The following is an 18318-nucleotide window of genomic DNA, read 5'->3' as shown; positions in this document are numbered from 1 at the left end:
TGCTGCGCTATTGAAAGAAAGAAAGAAAGAAACATTTATTGCCATGGACATCACAAAAGACAAAAGAGGTAAAATAAAAAAAAAAAGCAAATAAGACAGAGGTGACATAAAACATACAATGAAAGAACAAGTAAACTAAGCAGTGCCACCCTGTCGCACAGCGATGCCCATCGCAATGGGACCCCACTCAGCATATTATGCCGTGGCCCCCCAGCATATTGCGGCCTCTTTGTCGCCACTAGGTATTCATTCTCATATCTGATGACCGAGGTTTGTTGCTCGTCTGATTATTTTCTGAGCTCTCTTTGAGTTAACTTACCCTCGGGCACGGGCTGGCGGTCGCGGAAGGTGACCTAGAGTGCCCACGGCCCATATACTAGCGATGAAACTAATTTAGCAGAGGTATGGTCACACGCTCTGTGGAAGTTTTAGCGTGTGATAAGTGAGTACTCGTAACACGGCAATGTTTAGCGTAGACCCTATGACAGCAATAGCTCAGATCAGTGGTTCCCAAAGTTTTCTGGGCTACGATTCCAAACTCGGGACCCACCTATTATGGGAAATTTCGCCCGTTGACCAGCGGTTGGATCGGTAGGGTGGTGTGTTGTTCTAGAGGCAGGGCCCACTAAATATTGGGCCTAGTTTGGGAAACCCTGGCTTAGATAGTTACATACCTTCTGGCACGGGCTGGCGGTCGCGGAAGGTGACCTGGAAGGCGGCGTGCGGCGCGGGCGCCACGTGCACGGCGCGCACGCAGCGGCCGCGCGCTACTTCCCCGAACACTTTCAACATGTCCGACACGCGCGTCGCGTAGCCCGCTAGCGTCACCACTTCCTGGGAACAGATGGGACATGGTAAAGGATTGCTGTAGACTAGAGTTGCCGCGAATAGTGGTTATAGCGAATAGTCGAATACCGATTAATCGCCATTCACTTTGGCGAATAGTCGAATAACTCGACATTACTATTCGACATAAATAATATAAAAATTTGACCAGTGATCAGTGGGAGGTTGATCAATGCCGAATAATACTAGCTATTATTCGGTATTCGACGAATATCAAAAAAATGTCTCGAGTAATACCGAATAATAGCGAGTATTCGCGGCAACTGTACTGTAGACATAAACAGGATAGAATTAAACGGCACAGTCCGGTCTTAAAATTGAATTACATAATTATGTAGATGAGTGTTGCTATCTCCGTGCTGTAGACTGCTGTAAAAATGTAGTATTTTCTTTGCTTTCTTTGGGTCTGCTTGGTCGTATAACAAATACTGCCGAACCGACAATGCTGACCCGCTTAAATATGCGTGCTTGGCAAATGCAAACCCTTATTTTTTGTCACCTACACTTTCACGTCTATAACTGCTAAATTGTTGAACCCAGAAGGAAGCTAGGCTGACTTTTAAACAAGCTCTTCTAACAGTTGTATCACAATTTTAATTTTATCATAGTATAGTGTAAGTCCAGTCATTGTAGAAATCCATGAGGAAAACCTTTGTCCTTTAGTGGACGGCATCACAACATTTATGCTCCCCATGCCGCCCTGGCTTGTGACCTGCGTATAGGCTGGTCCTTCGAGCCGGATGTCATACGTCACCTTGTAGCTGGACATGAGGCGCTCGATGGCGTCGGCGGCGGAGTTGAGCAGGTCGCGTGACGTCATGTACTCGTGCCGCCCGGCCTGTGACATGGTCCTGCGAGCCGGATGTCATACGTCACCTTGTAGCTGGACATGAGGCGCTCGATGGCGTCGGCGGCGGAGTTGAGCAGGTCGCGTGACGTCATGTACTCGTGCCGCCCGGCCTGTGACATGGTCCTGCGAGCCGGATGTCATACGTCACCTTGTAGCTGGACATGAGGCGCTCGATGGCGTCGGCGGCGGAGTTGAGCAGGTCGCGTGACGTCATGTACTCGTGCCGCCCGGCCTGTGACATGGTCCTGCGAGCCGGATGTCATACGTCACCTTGTAGCTGGACATGAGGCGCTCGATGGCGTCGGCGGCGGAGTTGAGCAGGTCGCGTGACGTCATGTACTCGTGCCGCCCGGCCTGTGACATGGTCCTGCGAGCCGGATGTCATACGTCACCTTGTAGCTGGACATGAGGCGCTCAATGGCGTCGGCAGCTGAGTTGAGCAGGTTGCGAGACGTCGTCATGTACTCCGTGCGCGCGCTGATGCTCTCTGTTCCGTTCTGGCCTGTGGACAGATGTGACGGTTATTTTGGTCCTTCGAGCCGGATATGCAGGTATGTTTTACGAGGACGAAAATATTTGAATGTGGTTTGGTAAAGATTTGCGTAAGACGGGGCCGGTTCGATGAGGGTTTCCTGAATTACGATTACCATATGGCGCCACTGGCAATTGCGACAATGGCGTAACTGATGAGTGTAATATTAAGGATACCATCTATCATAATTTTATTTGATCTGTAACTTAATTTATAATTCCATTACAGAACTTTCCCTAGTATAACTAGCTGTGCCCGCGATTTCGTCATGTAAAAATCGTTTAAATTGATTCCGTTTTCGCAACACTTCTCACTGATGCTCTGCTCCTATTGGTCGTAGCATAATGCTATAGAGCCTAAAGCCTTCCTCGATAAAAGGGCTATTCAACACAAAAATCATTTATGTAATCGGATCAGTTCTCGAGATTAGCGCGTTCATCTAAACAAACTTCACATTGACAATTTAAATTTAAATTGTTTATTTATGCAAATAGGCACCCAAATACCACATTTAGACGTCGCAACCTACCACTGCCTGTCCAGTGCTGAGAAGAAGCAGCGCAAGAAATTCGGTCACTATTTGTCTGTCTTTTCAAAGATTTTACAAGATTAATTTCAAACTCCTCCTATGTTCTTTTGATTAATTTCGTTGCGGGTCCAATGACAGTTTAACTTTCCCCCGGGACAAACTTGACCTTCATTGGTTGGGTTTTTGTGGCGGTCAAGCTGTGGATCCTGGCTACACGAGAGGTGGGAATAGGGTTGCCAGGCGTCCGGATAAAGCCGGACATAGTTAGGCTTTTTGATTGCGTGTCCGGCCAAAATAACCGATGTCCGGCCTGTCCGGCTTTTTATTTGGCTGCCGCGCCAGGCGAAAGTCGAGCCACAGAATAAGGCACGCACGCATCAGGACGTTAGGCAACCGATGATGCCGATGAGTACTCACTCGTGAGCTCACTAATTGCGGCTTTTAGAGTAAAATGTCCGGCCAAATGAAGCACATAGTCATGTGTTTTTTGGACCTGGCAACCCTAGGTGGGAATAGTCCCGTAAGATTAGTATAGATCGTGTTGCTCACCGTCCTTGCCGCCGGTGAGGATGGGCAGCGCGAGCATGACCATGCCGGCGCCGGACCACACGTACTTCATGCAGAACTGCTCCAGCATGACGTACCACAGCTTCTGCTTGAACACGTGCGTCATCTGCGCCACCAGCGACTTGTAAGCGGCTTGGAGCTGGCCGTGCTCCACCTGCAAGCGAAATACAAAGTCTTAAAAAGTCTGCTGCAATAAAAGATTTCTGTTCCGTGCACTTTTACAAGCAAATATACATTTCAAGATGACAATACTCCACCCAACGGTGTTGGTAACTGCCGGTTTGAGTTTTAAAGAAAGCTAGTAGCTATCTGGAAGAGTTTAAAAATATACATATTTTGCTTTGCAATTTCAGCATTTATTTATGTCATCATTCATCATCTGATCTGAAAAATCCAATGGTATGGAACAGCTGAATTTTTGTGTCATGCTCTGGGGCGGGACCACCTTATCGTAGGTACATAGAATAGGTACGAAAGAAATGTATAAAAAATGTATATAATTGTAGCCTTAACTTAAAAAAATGTATATCTATAGTTTTGTTGTAAACATTAATTCAAAGTGGGCCCGCTGGAGAGCATACTCCCTAGCGGGCCCACCTAGAAGATTCTGTTACTGAAGGTTTCTAAAGTCGTTTATGAGATCATAAAAATGTATATTAAATGTATACAAATCTGCTATAATCAATTTTGTGTTTGATTTAGTATAAATCGATTTACAACAAATTTAAAATTTCCTTTCGGAATATTTAGAGGAGACTGGCCCAAAGCGCAGGCACCTCAAGGTAAAGTCGGAAAAAAATATACTGAATATGCAAAATTTTGATATTAGATTGGGAGCTCGATCTCAAGATTGTTGACAAGTATGTCTACCTCGGACAAACGATTCAGCTAGGTTGGTCCAATTTCGAGAAAGATGTCAATCGTCGTATCGTATCCAACTCGGTTGGGCAGTGTTCGGTAAATTACGCAACATCATTTCATCCAAAACAATATCTCAGTACCTACCTAAAGACGAAAGTCTACAAACTGTGTGCGTGTGCTACGAGTGATGATATAAGTACCTATGGCTCAGAAACGTGTCCACTCACTATGGGCTGAGGATTAGATATGTTACGGCTAAAGATAGTTGTGAACATAAACTTAAGATTAGCCGGCTAAACTTAAGTTTATCTTCGAGAAGCAGCTAAAGTTCGATAACATGTTAGTTTGCGTCGTGATATTCCATCTTTAGCCGGCTAATGTGCACATTAGCCAAAACGAAACGGCTAAAAATGTATTCGATGGGCGCGCCAGGCCGGCGGAGGGCTTGAGGACGGTGGGGAGACAGCGCGTCCGCAGTTTTATTTTGTAATTTTAAATACCTACAGACGATTCTGTAATGATTAAGTAATTAATATTTTGTTATTGTAATAATTGTAATTTTGAATACCTACATAGGTACATAAAAGTATGTGTAATGAAAATGATTATTTTTTAATAAAGTTTTCGTGTTAAAATAGTAAACATTATTACATTGTTTCCTTTTCCATTTCCATCTACATTTTTAGCCTGCGGTTACACTTAAGTTTAGCCGGCTAATCTTAAATTTATGTTCACACCTATCTTTAGCGTAACAGATATAAACAAATAAATATTGCCTTTAAACTTTGTAAAAAAAATTCGAGTGGGAATTCCATTTCACATATTCTGTATTCATTCTCGTGAGATTCACTTCACTCACTCAATTTTCATTTCACATGTTTTTTTTCTATTTTACCTTGAGGTGCCCGCTTTGGGCCAGTCTCCCCTAAATATTCCGAAAGGAAATTTTAAATTTGCCGTAAATCGGTTTATACTAAATCAAATACAAAATTGAGTAGGTATAGCAGATTTGTATACATTTAATATACATTTTTATGGTCTCATAAACGAATTTAGAAACCTTCAGTAACAGAATCTTCTAGGTGGGCCCGCTAGGGAGTATGCTCTCCAGCGGGCCCACTTATAATTAATGTTTACAACAAAACTATAGATATACATTTTTTTAAGTTAAGGCTACAATTATATACATTTTTTATACATTTCTTTCATACCTATTCTATGTACCTACGATAAGGTAGTCCCGCCCCAGAGCATGACACGAATTTTTTAGATTTTTATATCCACCGTTGAGGGTCAAAACAAATCGTTTTTTTCTAGTGTCCATCAGTAAGCCTAGGTGCAGACCACCGACTTTTAGTTGGCCGATAGTTGGTCCCGATTCTAATTTGTATGAAGAATCGGCCGATACCAAATCGGCGTAATGTGCGCACTTTCATACATCTCCATACTGATTAACAGCCCGACTCAACTATCGGCCAACGAAGAGTTGGTGGTCTGCGCCTAGGCTAAAGATCATCGAGAAGATCCGCCGAAACGCGGCGACAGTAAGCGCAGCCCCTATCACCACCGTCTCTAGGAGTGGAGACTATGACTATATCCTACCTTGTGTCCCCCGTAGAAAGCGACCTCCTCCGAATGCGTGACGATTAAAACCACCACAGCTTATGGTGCGGGGAGTTTGATACGAGCAATCCGAGCGTCATTATTGTAGTGTGCGTGTGCACTCATGGATAATTTAGCGTGTACCGATAACACTCTAACATTAGCGGCAGAATGGTGGGGCGCGTCTTCGTGGACGGAACGATCTATATAACTGGCGGCCGCCCGCGACTTCGTACGCGTGGATCTCGTTCTACCCCCTTAGGGGTGGAGTTTCGTAAAATCCTTTCTTAGCGGATGCCTACGTCATAACATCTACCTGCATGCCAAATTTCAGCCCGATCCATCCAGTGGTTTGGGCTGTGCGTTGATAGATCACTATGTCAGTCATTCAGTCACTCGCCCGTTTCTTACCTTGTGTCCCCCATAGAAGGCGACCTCCTCCGAGTGTGCAATCAGCCTCGCATGCGCATGCCTCAGCTGCGCCCGCATGCGTCACCACCGTCGCTATGTATGACGTTACAAATGACCACAACTACAACCGACCTTGTGTCCGCCATAGAAGGCGACCTCCTCCGAATGCGCTATCAACCTGGCATGCGCATGCTTTAGCTGAGCCCACATGTGGATCACCACCGTCGCTAGGTGTGAAGAGCGCATAATGGTCTAATCATGAGGCTAAATGAGACATTCGATTGCCCTGCAAAAGTAACTAAGTATGAAGAAACTATGGCTGTATCCCACCTTGTGTCCCCCATAGAAGGCGACCTCCTCCGAATGCATGCAAATCACTACAGTCGCTATGTATGACGTTACAAATGACCGCAACTATAACCGACCTTGTGTCCGCCGTAGAAGGCGACCTCCTCCGAGTGTGCAATCAGTGTCGCATGCGCATGCCTCAGCTAGATCACCACAGTCGCTAGGAGTGGACACTATGACTGTATCCCACCTTGTGTCCTCTATAGAAGGCGACCTCCTCTTAATGCGCAATCAGAGTCACATGCGCATTGGGCAGAAAAGTTCTCAAGTTTCGACCAGAAGACGTAGCGTAGGTAGGCCCACCACTAGATGGACCGACGATCTGGTGAAGGTAGCGGGAAGAACCTGGATGCGGGCTTCGCAGGACCGTTCATTATGGAAAACCTTGGGGGAGGCCTTTGTCCAGCAGTGGACGTCATTTGGCTGAAACGACGACTACTATTCGTGGGGCGTGTCTTCGTGGATGGAACGATCTATAGTCTGGTCTGCGAGCACGTAGAATTTTGTCCAATGACCCCAATTTCCCATCCTTATCGCTCGCGCGTAATTATATTGCTGTCGCGACTGTGCGACGGGCGCCCGCAGTGAGTGTGCGAGCGCGCAGACCAGGCTTTATATGATATTCTACCTTGTGTCCTCCATAGAAGGCGACTTTAGTAAGTCTCGCATGCGCATGCTTTAGCTGCGCCCGTATACGGATCACCACCGTCGCTAGACATTGCGATTGCCCTGCAAAACTAACTAAGTGTGAAGAGACAAATGACTGACTATAAATGACCACAACTATATCCCACCCTATGTCCTCCATAGAAGGCGACCTCCTCCGAGTGTGCAATCAGTCTCGCATGCGCATGCCTCAGCTGCGCCCGCATACGTCACCACCGTCGCTATGTATGACGTAACAAACGACTACGACTGTATCCTACCTTGTGTCCTCCATAGAAGGCGACCTCCTCCGAGTGTGCAATCAGTCTCGCATGCGCATGCCTCAGCTGCGCCCGCATACGTCACCACCGTCGCTATGTATGACGTAACAAACGACTACGACTGTATCCTACCTTGTGTCCTCCATAGAAGGCGACCTCCTCCGAGTGTGCAATGAGCCTCGCATGCGCATGCCTCAGCTGCGCCCGCATGCGCGCCTCCTCGCTGGCCAGCGCGCCGAAGCGTGGTGACAATAGGCGCAGCTAGGGTTGCCAGGTGTCCGGCTTTAGCCGGACATGTTTGGCTTTATAAGGTCTAGTCCGGCCAAATATTGGCTTGTCCGGCTTTTTTATGCTACCGTGCCAGCCACAGAATAATATGAAGCGCACGCATCATGATGTGGGGCAACCGATGATGATAGTACTCACTCGTGAGCTATGACACTAATTGCAACCCCCCCCCCCCCCCCAAATCACATGTCCGGTTAAATGTCCGGCCAAATGAAGCACACAGTCCGGCTTTTGTGATTTTGGACCTGGCAACCCTAGGCGCAGCACCTGCCCCGTCAGGCAGATCACGCTAGGTGTGAAGAGACTATGAATGTACCCCACCTTGTGTCCTCCATAGAAGGCGACCTCCTCCGAGTGTGCAATCAGTCTCGCATGCGCATGCCTCAGCTGCGCCCGCATGCGTGCTTCCTCGCTGGCCAGCGCGCCGAAGCGCGGCGACAGCAGGCGCAGCACCTGTCCCGTTAGGCAGATCACCACCGTCGCTAGGCCTGGCCCTGTAGAAACAGAGTAGATTGTCAGTAAACAGTTTATTTTTACCATGGTGAATGGAAGCGAGCAGATTGATATCTGTTGTAACAACATTGAGAATTCATACATCATCATAGGACGTCTACTGCTGAACATAGGCCTCCCCTGATGATTTCCATAATGCCGGTTGGTAGCGACCTGCATCCAGCGCCTTAAGAATGGGCAGCCCGAAGGATTAACAAGCTGAAGTGGCAATGAACAGGGCACATGGTACGCAGAACTGACGGCCAATGGGGCAGCAAGGTTCTGGAGTGGATATTACGTACTGGAAAGCACAGCGAGAGTTCATATGATCCTATCCTACTAATATTATAAATTCGAAAGTTTGGATGTCTGGATGTTTGTTGCTCTTTCACGCAAAAACTACTGAACGGATTTTGATGAAACTTTACAGTATTATTATTTATAAACCAGAATAACATATAGGCTATAATTTATGAAGATCTGTGACAAACTAAATTTCACGCGGGTGAAGCCGCGAGCAAAAGCTAGTACATAAATAAATATCATTTTAAATCGCCACTAATCAATTGCAGTCTACTGCTGGAATACAAGAATAGTGGAGGTGGTCACTACTGGTCATCCGTCCGTTGCGAGTGTAACAGCTGTACAGGTGCGCCACTGATTGGTGAACACCGACACACAACACAACAACAGTGACGACACTCACCGAGGAAGATGTTGCCCTTCATCTTGCTGGAATAGCTGGCCAGGGTCAGCACGATGAGCAGCAGGTCGAAGCACGGCTTGGTCAGCGAGCTGTACAGGTGCGCCACTGATTGTGTGAACACTGATACGTCTTCGGTCAGCCTGAAAGTTTAACATCATCTTTAGTTCTCCCTCCACTATAGGAGCTAGAAACTCATTTACAAAGGCAAATGGAGGGCCTCCACTCCTCACGCTTGCCAGATTTGTGGTTTTAGAAAGCATCCTACAAAAGCAATTAATGGAGAATTTGGCCTACACTCCCCAAGGCCCACGCTGACTAGACGGTTTGGCAGTTCTGTTATTTATTACAATTAAATCCGTCTTAAATTCAAGAAGTATTTTGCCTAGTTCCCCGTCTAGCTGTGTGCGTCAGCTCTTGTTACACGCCGATGGAGAAAACCTAAAAGGCAACTTTTTGCCTACACAGACCAAACTATTCGATGCGAATACTCTCACTTCATTCAGTTACTCATTCTCATTCATTACATTCATTCGCATCGAGCACTCGCCACGCTATAGTGTTCAAAACATCTCACCTATGATCCGCATTCTCGATCCTGGCATCCAAATTAGCCACTCTGTAGTAAGTCTGGTTCTTGAAGTAGAGCTCGTAGGCGTGGTTGACTATCCTGGTGCGGAAGGCCAGCGCTAGCCTGCCTTCGAGGTACCGGATCATGGAGTTGATGAAGGTAGCTGGTACTGCGATGCCGAACCACTGGAGTAGGAGTGCCGCGAAGCGACGCAGGTCCTTCTGGACTATGTGCCTTACTGGAAGGATTATGGAGATGATTATTAAGATGTAGAGAACTTTGGACATGTGCATTACTGAGTGGGAAAATTAAACAGTGAATATACAGTGCCTGACATACATAAGACTTTCTGGACTGAGCTGATCACCAGAATATAGGCCATAAAGTAGTATCTGACATCATGCAGAATAAGATGATTACCGAGAGTCAAGCAGCAATAGAAAACCTTCTGGATTATGTGCCCTACTGGGTGGGAAAATCAACACCATGATACTCGTAAATATAGGCAAAAAGGTAGTGGTTTATTTTTATTTTTTTTCAAAAAAGTGGTTTAAAGGTACCAATTTGGTTTAATTTCATTATTGGAAGGCTTTTCAACTTACTGTTCAGAAAATTACAAGCGATATTGATCCATTGAGCCACATCAGAGATTCATGTTCACCTGAAGTTTGTTCCCATGGTTGTTCTCATTTGTAGAAGAGTGTACAAAAATCATAATTCTTAAACCATTTCTAGAACCTGATGGACTCACCAATGGACCCTTCCAAGGACGCCACGTATATCGACAGGAAGGTTCTGGAGAAGAGACACAAGGTATGTGCCGTCAGCAGCGCCACCTCGTGGCTGCGGACTCCTGGAACCATGATCTTGGCGAGGGTCACCAGCTGCCGGAGGAACTCCAGGTTCAAGCCGGGAACGTGTTCTTCTGGAGTCGGCGCGGGATCGTCTGCATCTTCCTGCAAGATTGGGGATCGCCGTGAATGTCAAAGTTAGAATTAACATCTTTTAGTATGAATAAGACATCGTTAAGCATGATGGAGAAACAGCATAAACTAAGTTTCTGGAAAGGAATAGCTGAAGTTCAGGCTTATAATTGTGACATAAGTTGATAATTATCGTACTTGTAGATATGAGAAGATCAGGCCCATGGGCGTAGCCCTGGCAGCCGACTAAGGTAGGCTAATTATAGCTGTACTTCTAGACATGAGGGTACTATCAATATTGTGTCAGTTGTAGGCTGATAATGGTACTGCTCGGTATGAGGGTACTTGTACGGGACTATTCTCACTTCTCGTTCCCACCGCTGTAACTCCAGTGTAACAAGGATCTTCAGCTTGACCGCCAATAAAAACCCAACCAGTGAAGTGTATTATGAGGGTTCGTTCGTTCGTTTCAGCCAAATGACGTTCACTGCTGGACAAAGGCCTCCCCCAAGGTTTTCCACAATTAACGTTCCTGCGCTGCTTGCATCCAGGCTCCTCCCGCGACCTTTACCAGATCGTCGGTCCACCTAGTAGTATAGGGTATACTCACAATATTCTGCTTGTTGTCGGTGTCGGCGTCGCCGCGACACAATGCGCACTGCTCGGCGCCGCAACGGCCGCCGCACGCTTGCGCCGGCGCATCGCCATTTGTAACTGTTTGGAGCTTGCCATTTTTTGCGACCTGGAATTGTATGAAAATTGTTACTGGGGTATGCCACAATCGTGAATGGTTAATTCATGTCTAGAGGGATTGGCTTGATAGAAAAGCAAATTGGAAATATTCTTAGCGTGGCGAAGCGACGCAGGTTCTTCTGGCTGTACCTTACAGGGTGGAAGAATTTATGAGCTGATCACTAGATTATACGCAATAAGGTTTAACCAAGCGACATAGCAAGGTATTTTTCCTGGACCATGTGCAAATACTGCCAATATAACCTGAACGTCTGTAATCTTGGATTGACTCTTCCATCATTGAGCCAAGCCGCTTAATTCTGCGTTGCAGAAACCAAAGAACCTAAAGCTCATTCTTACCTTATAATTATTATTATTGTGACACGGCGGCGGCTGCTTCTTCTCCCTCGTGCCGTATAACGCGCAAGCAGCTAAGGCCACTCCCACACCCACGCCCACGGCCAGCGAAGGCTGGACCCTCGACGCCTGCTCCCGGATCTTCGTCAGAATGGCCGGCATCGTAGCTGGCGGTTGACAGCGGCGGCTACCGGTCCAGCTGTCTCATTGACGTCGATCGGTCAGAGGAATAATATTATGTGGTGGCGTCTCGGAGATGATCGTCCATTTTTCTGTAACAAGGAGAAGGGACATTAGGTATTTATTAATTTACTAATTGACCCGGCAAACTTGGTACGCCTATAAAAAATCTATAGCCTGTGTTCATCAGGGATAATGTCTCATAGAATTTTTTTTTTCAAATTGGTTCATTCAGTAGTTTCGGAGCCTATTCAATACAAACAATCAAATCTTTCCTCTTTCAGTTCGTACGTACCTACACAGATTTACACATTTATAAAGTCAAGGTATTATAATGATACTGCTAGTATGTTGGATATCCTTAAAATATGAAACTGGTTTGTAATTTCTAGATCCCAAAATCAGACAAATTTTATTAGTATAAAAATGTTTCCTTTTCATATGTAGAGATAGACAGATAACATAGCATACAAATGAAGTGTAACTTTAACAATGAATTACTTTAATGAGTTTAATGTATGCTTGACTAATTGATGTCAGTTCATAAGTCGCATCAATTGACCTGCTTCATTTGAATTCCATTGAAATAGGCAATGTATTGTATTATTAAACCACAGTATAATTCGACTATTTTTGACTTACGGAAATCTGTGACAGACATACTTTTTTTTTTGCAATATCGCCCTTAATACAAGTGCTCGTCTGCTGTACATACTCGTATGTTATGTTTACTATGAAGCAAGCAACATTTCAAAATCGGCCGAAAACGATCCGTTCTTTAAAATGATCCAAACAACGACTCCAAAGTACCGCAATAATTGTAAACTAGCGGTGCATGTGTCATTATAGCGCCATTTATGCAAAAAGTAACATTTATAACGAAACAACCGACAGCTGTAACTGTTTTTTGCCGCCAATTACCAAACACAACTGTTGAAGAACCGTGTTATTGAGTTACCTAATGCTTTTTTTTTTCATCTTTTATAACTTTGAATGACAATTTATTATTAGTGTTTCCACTATAATATACGTAATTTAAACTTCACGCTTCTTTTGATTAATGTAGAGTAGCTAGTATAAAATTTATTTTTCATTAATAACTCCTCCTTTATCGCAGGACATATCTGTAGATCCTGGCAGCACTAGAGAAACTAGAGTCATCTCTCTCATCTCTCAGGACAAAACCTTGAATGGTAAAAACCGTGAAAGTGAGTAAGTACAGAGAAATAAAACTTTATAGGATTTTACTTTATAGCCTGCGAATATTTTTAACTAAGCCGTTAAAGCTGTTTCCGAGGTACCTACTACTAATATAGGTCTAGCTCATACATAACTTTGTCAATACTGTCTTGATGTACGGAAGCGGCCACGGGAGGGGTGACATTTAAAACGATTTAACGTTTCAGCTCGGAATGACAACTTCTCAAAATGACAACCGGGGCGCAAAATGTCCACTTCTCGAAATGACAACTTCTTAAAATGTCAACTTCGCCAAAAGACAACTTCTCGTAATGTCTATTTCTCACAATGACAAATTCGCATTTGGTCAACTTCACATAATGACAACTTTAGAAGAACTAGAACTCTATAAAATAATGAAAATAAAATATCAACAAGTAGTTGACATTATGTGAAGTTGACCAAATGCGAATTTGTCATTGTGAGAAATAGACATTACGAGAAGTTGTCTTTTGGCGAAGTTGACATTTTAAGAAGTTGTCATTTCGAGAAGTGGACATTTTGCGCCCCGGTTGTCATTTTGAGAAGTTGTCATTCCGAGCTGAAACGACATTTAATATTATTTGACGTGACAGAGCATATCTGAAGCACATCTGAAGTCTCGCTGAAGTTTGACGTCACAGGGTCACCTTCCCGTGCCGCTCTCCTGCCCCAGGCACTGACTCAGTTATCTGCAAATTCTGACACAGTTAAAATATGAACCAATTATCTAGTATAACCAAGCCTGATGACTCGACGACCAATATAAACCGATAATAGTTTTAATTAAAACAGTGATTGGGTTGTTTCCACATAATCGCAGCGATCCTTAGAACTGAAGCATTATAAGATAGCCTCTAATTACGGATAATAACGAGAACTTACCGATAATAATGTTTACATAATTGCTATGTTGTAATTGAACAAAGAACCTACATGTGTTAAAGGTGTACCTATGTATTGGATACCTCTAGTTATTTTAGTAAACGTCAGATGATTGTTGGTATATTTTGGAAACGTGCATGAATTTTACAAATTGACAACAGGGTTGTTTGAAGAAGACGTCACTTAAACAACATCAATTAACGTCAGCATTCACAAACGATTCTTGCTTAAGTGAAGCAACATATTGAACGCACAGCGTGAATAGAGCTCTGTAATTGGTCCATGTGTCACCCTGTGCGTCCACGCGCACTGTGAGACCTTATAGTAATGTTTGTGAATACGGGCGTAAGAAACTATCAAAGTTATAAGCCAGCCGAAACCAAATTGTTCTAAGATCTTATTGTCGTTACAATTTACACTGACCAAGGAATGAAAAACACTGCCTAGTTAAAAACCCTATTGTAAAACTTTGATTCGCAAGAGTGAATTTCTTCCGCTGATTTTTTCAGCATCATTCTTCTGAAGCAATGGAAATTAAAAGTCACTGGGACGTGTAAAATATCTTTTGTCTAATTGCAAAAAAACGACGTAAACTGCCGCTAAAAATTGAGGCATTTGCGTAAATCGCAACATTAATCTTGTTTTGATATAGGTAGGTACTGTTCTTCTTCTCAGCAGACTACCAGAAGCGCTGGTAGGGCCCAAAAGATAAGGAAAAATGTACGCCATAAGGGCTACCTTATTTTTATTAACTGTATTTTGACGTTCATTGTGTTCATCAGTGGTCTAAATTGAATAAATATTTTTGGTTTTGATTTTTGATCTTGTTCTTATTGTGGTGTGCAATAAAGAGTTCTAATTATTATTGATCAAGATCTTGACCTGCTAAGAATCTGCGCTAAATTATAGTCAATTTTAAATGCTTTCCGCGGTATTCTCCCGAGGGCACGGGTCATCCAGTAATTTTCTTAATGATCCTTCACCCTACAATTACACGTTGTAAACCTAGATCCGTATTAATCATGCCGATGCAATCTGCACTGTACGGCTAGCACGAAAAACTTTCGAGTTCGAATCGTTTGCGTATTCGAATCGCCATCAAAATATTTAGTAGGTACGAAAACTACAACAACGCCCTTGTGAACGTGTCGTAAAGTGAACTTAGTATGAGAAATGATTGCACGAAACTTATTTTGAGAATCAAAATTGTCACGTTATCTTTTAATTCTAAGGTTGAGTTGAGTATCGAATTTTGTCGAATACAGTAAAGTTGTTCATGCTAGAGGATAGAGGTTCTGCAATCATGCTGGAACATTCGAGGGATAAACTGCATTTGTTGTTTCAATAAATGGAGATTTCCTGCGTTTGTCTAAATTCGCCATTATAGACGTTTGGTGCTCGTTTCGAAATTTCTAAATCGTGGGCTACAGCGGATATACAATCACAATATAATAGGTAATATGATTATGAACGGATATTTATGGTCTAAAATAGAAAATTCTAGATCCTGCGTTTGCCAATTTTCCGTGTAGGTTCAATTAAATATTTAATTATTATAATTAATAAAAATATAAATGAATTATAATCCGATAATAAATTAATTAAATTAAATTCGTTGTGTTTTTTCAAGAAGACATTTTTTATTAAATTTTAACATGAAAGAGCACCTGTACTTCAAAGATAATAGAGTACCAAGCAACCTTAAAGACAAACCTAGCGCATTCTCATCCAGTTAACTTTTGAGCTAAGTCGATTGAAGATCACAAAATATTTTTTCATACGTTAATATATTAATTATTGAAAAATTTTAAATGACAAAAAATAATGTCTAATCACAATAAGAACATCTGAAATCAAAATAATTATCTGCGATATATTTTCGACAGTTATCAATTCTCAGCCCCACCTCGTAGGTACAACATTGCTTTGACTCTTGAACCGTATGATTGGCACATTGTCAAGAATTTAAGGTACAAGACATGCATAATCAAATAGCACGCAAATGAGTAAATATTGTTCAGGAAGCGAGTTTAAAGTTTAATTAGTTGTTTTTTTATTTACAACTTTTGTTGCACATATTATTAAGGAAATGAATCATCGACTTACAGTTATATTTCAAAATTGTTATTTCTACTTCGTAAATACTATCTGCATCTACTCAAATATATCGACCTAGGAATTGTGCTTAATAGCATTTTAATGAAGGCGGGTACGTGTCTCTACAATTTACTTCTCTATGTATCGACTATAACAAATGATTCAATGGCCTTGAAAACACTTCAAATAATTTAGTAAAAGATGGTTTAAACTTAACAATAAGTTATTATCAACATTTATTAGAACAGTAAATAACAATATATACTTATTACTTATCATTGAAATAAATAGCGTAATCTTGCTTAATAACGATAATTATCGTTATAACAATCCTACATCCTATAGCTCGTTAAACAATTGATCTAAGATATAAATAAATATACAAGAATACAAACGAATTAAATCTCTGTTCCACATTCGACCACAAATGATTTATAATAGAGGTCCAAAACGTGATCCCTGCAGAACGCCACACGTGTTTTACAAACCAGTACGCAACAGCCTTGACCCTTGCGTGAGTCAGATACGCAAGCGGTCCGTACTCGGCACAAGCCTTAACAGTCTGTTAAAAAGGAAAACATATCTCCATAAGAAGAGGCATGAGCGTGATGCACATAATCAAATGCCTTTGTTAAGTCCAATGAATAGACAATGCCAGTCGCGTGAGGCTGGGATCAGCCGAGAGCAAGTGTAATAACACAAGTGTACTGCAACGTAATTATCAAAGGCCACGTAATGATTACGTTACGTATTATTATTTTTCTTAATGAAACACTTTGACATCCTTTATAAACATAGTTTCTTTGTATTGTAATAATCCACTTTTTGACCTCTGCAGATTTTTTATACGAATGACGCGATAATGGTGATAAACTGTTCGTGTATCTCGTTTGTACAATGATCTCAGCAAAAAGTTGCCAGAACTTGATATTAATTTTCAAAGCCTCGCTGGTTTCTTAAAAACAATTAAGACGGGTGACGTGCCCCTGGTGGCATGCATCTAGGAGGCCTCTTATTATTTTATTTTTTTGTTGCTTTCTTTTTGTTGTTTAAATTCAAAGTTGTAATTAGGTACTATATTATGTTATTGTATTGTGTAAAGTTCACGGGTTGCTTACATTATAATATTATGCATGCTGTGGTTATCGTTTGTGTGGGAGCAGTTAGCTAGAGACCTTTGGCTTAATTTTTTTAATTGTGTATAATACTGTATCTCATGTTGATAGCCCAATAAAATAAATAAATAAATCATAACTGGTATGTTTGATCTACAAATAATAATAATGACGTTTATTTCAAACAATTTTACAGAGGATCTATAAATTAAACTATGTTACAACTTAAATGCCGACCTAATTTTGTTTGCTTTAGTTACAATAACTAAAAGGAAAACTAAACTAACCGCATCGGAAATTTCCAGTGAGACTTTTCGGTCGAAGGCCAGCGTCGAAGTAACTTCCTTTTTGCGAACCGTTCCAAATGGGCAGCTGCATTATTAATTAATGTGTAGGATGGCAATCTAAGTACTAAAGAATATGTAGGATACCTACGTCACGATATCGTGTAAATATTTTTTGTTTGTGTCTGTTCAACTTGTTGCTTTCATATGCCCAAAAATATATTGCATTAACGTCATCAATTCTTCGCGGTAATTTTGGCCAGTTGTTATTATCTCTTTGCAGGAAGTGATTAAGACAAGACAAACGAATGACGTATGTGGAAGTGTTTGCAGGCTGTAGTTCGAGAACTTTGTTGGATGTTAGATTGAAAACAGTAAAAGCTAAACTATATTAATAGCAGATGATGATCATTGGCGGTAGAAGCTAGATGCGTGCACTTGATAGGTAACGAGAAAGTGGGTTAATAGAATCTGAGACTATGGTACTCATAGCGGTTATAGTTAAAGCATATTGTAAACCGTCGATTTTAGAAAGTTCTAGAACTATAAAGAATCATAGGAGCTATATCGTCAGGCAAATCAGGAAGATAAACGATGAGATAGGTATTGGCATTGAGGTCGCCTTTTAAACTGGTTATAATGTAAGCAGTAAAGTTTGCCAAAATAAACATACTTGCCAATATCACTTCATATCAACCTTTGAACTTACAAAACTATTAAGATATGTCAGATTATTTGGAAAAGTTCTTGTCAATGTTAAATATTTACAAAAACCTAATTTCAATATTTGTACACAAACAGGTGACATTGAAATAGAACCTGTACGAGTAATATCGATTCGACTACTTTTCTGATGGTTGCAATAAGACGTTTGCCTTGACCCACCAAACCTTATTAAAAGAAAACGTAAACACGAATCTATTTTTAATCTACGCCGCTTTTTATAGGCTGTTTAAAGAAAAGAAAGCAATTTCTCCGCTTGCAAATACATACGTTGATAA

The 18318-nt window shown here is 42.2% G+C and overlaps 1 protein-coding gene across 3 annotated transcripts in view; it reads right to left on the bottom strand.

Moving 5' to 3' along the window:
• LOC135084155 (ATP-binding cassette sub-family D member 1) overlaps window positions 1-18318 on the bottom strand; it is a 77842-nt gene that overhangs the window by 9755 nt on the left and 49769 nt on the right. For all 3 annotated transcript variants that reach the window (XM_063978899.1, XM_063978901.1, XM_063978900.1), the window contains 9 exons: window positions 11542-11810; window positions 11060-11191; window positions 10278-10482; window positions 9533-9764; window positions 8959-9098; window positions 8082-8254; window positions 3307-3478; window positions 2089-2198; window positions 675-834 (listed from right to left, as the gene is read on the bottom strand). In XM_063978899.1, coding sequence (XP_063834969.1) covers window positions 675-834; window positions 2089-2198; window positions 3307-3478; window positions 8082-8254; window positions 8959-9098; window positions 9533-9764; window positions 10278-10482; window positions 11060-11191; window positions 11542-11700 — 1483 coding nt within the window. In that variant the 5' untranslated portion in view covers window positions 11701-11810. The remainder of the gene's footprint in view (window positions 1-674; window positions 835-2088; window positions 2199-3306; window positions 3479-8081; window positions 8255-8958; window positions 9099-9532; window positions 9765-10277; window positions 10483-11059; window positions 11192-11541; window positions 11811-18318) is intronic.

This window comes from Ostrinia nubilalis, chromosome 25 (assembly GCF_963855985.1).
Source record: "Ostrinia nubilalis chromosome 25, ilOstNubi1.1, whole genome shotgun sequence".
In the NCBI taxonomy this organism is placed as follows: domain Eukaryota; kingdom Metazoa; phylum Arthropoda; class Insecta; order Lepidoptera; family Crambidae; genus Ostrinia; species Ostrinia nubilalis.
This window is presented reverse-complemented; position numbering and strand designations above follow the sequence as displayed.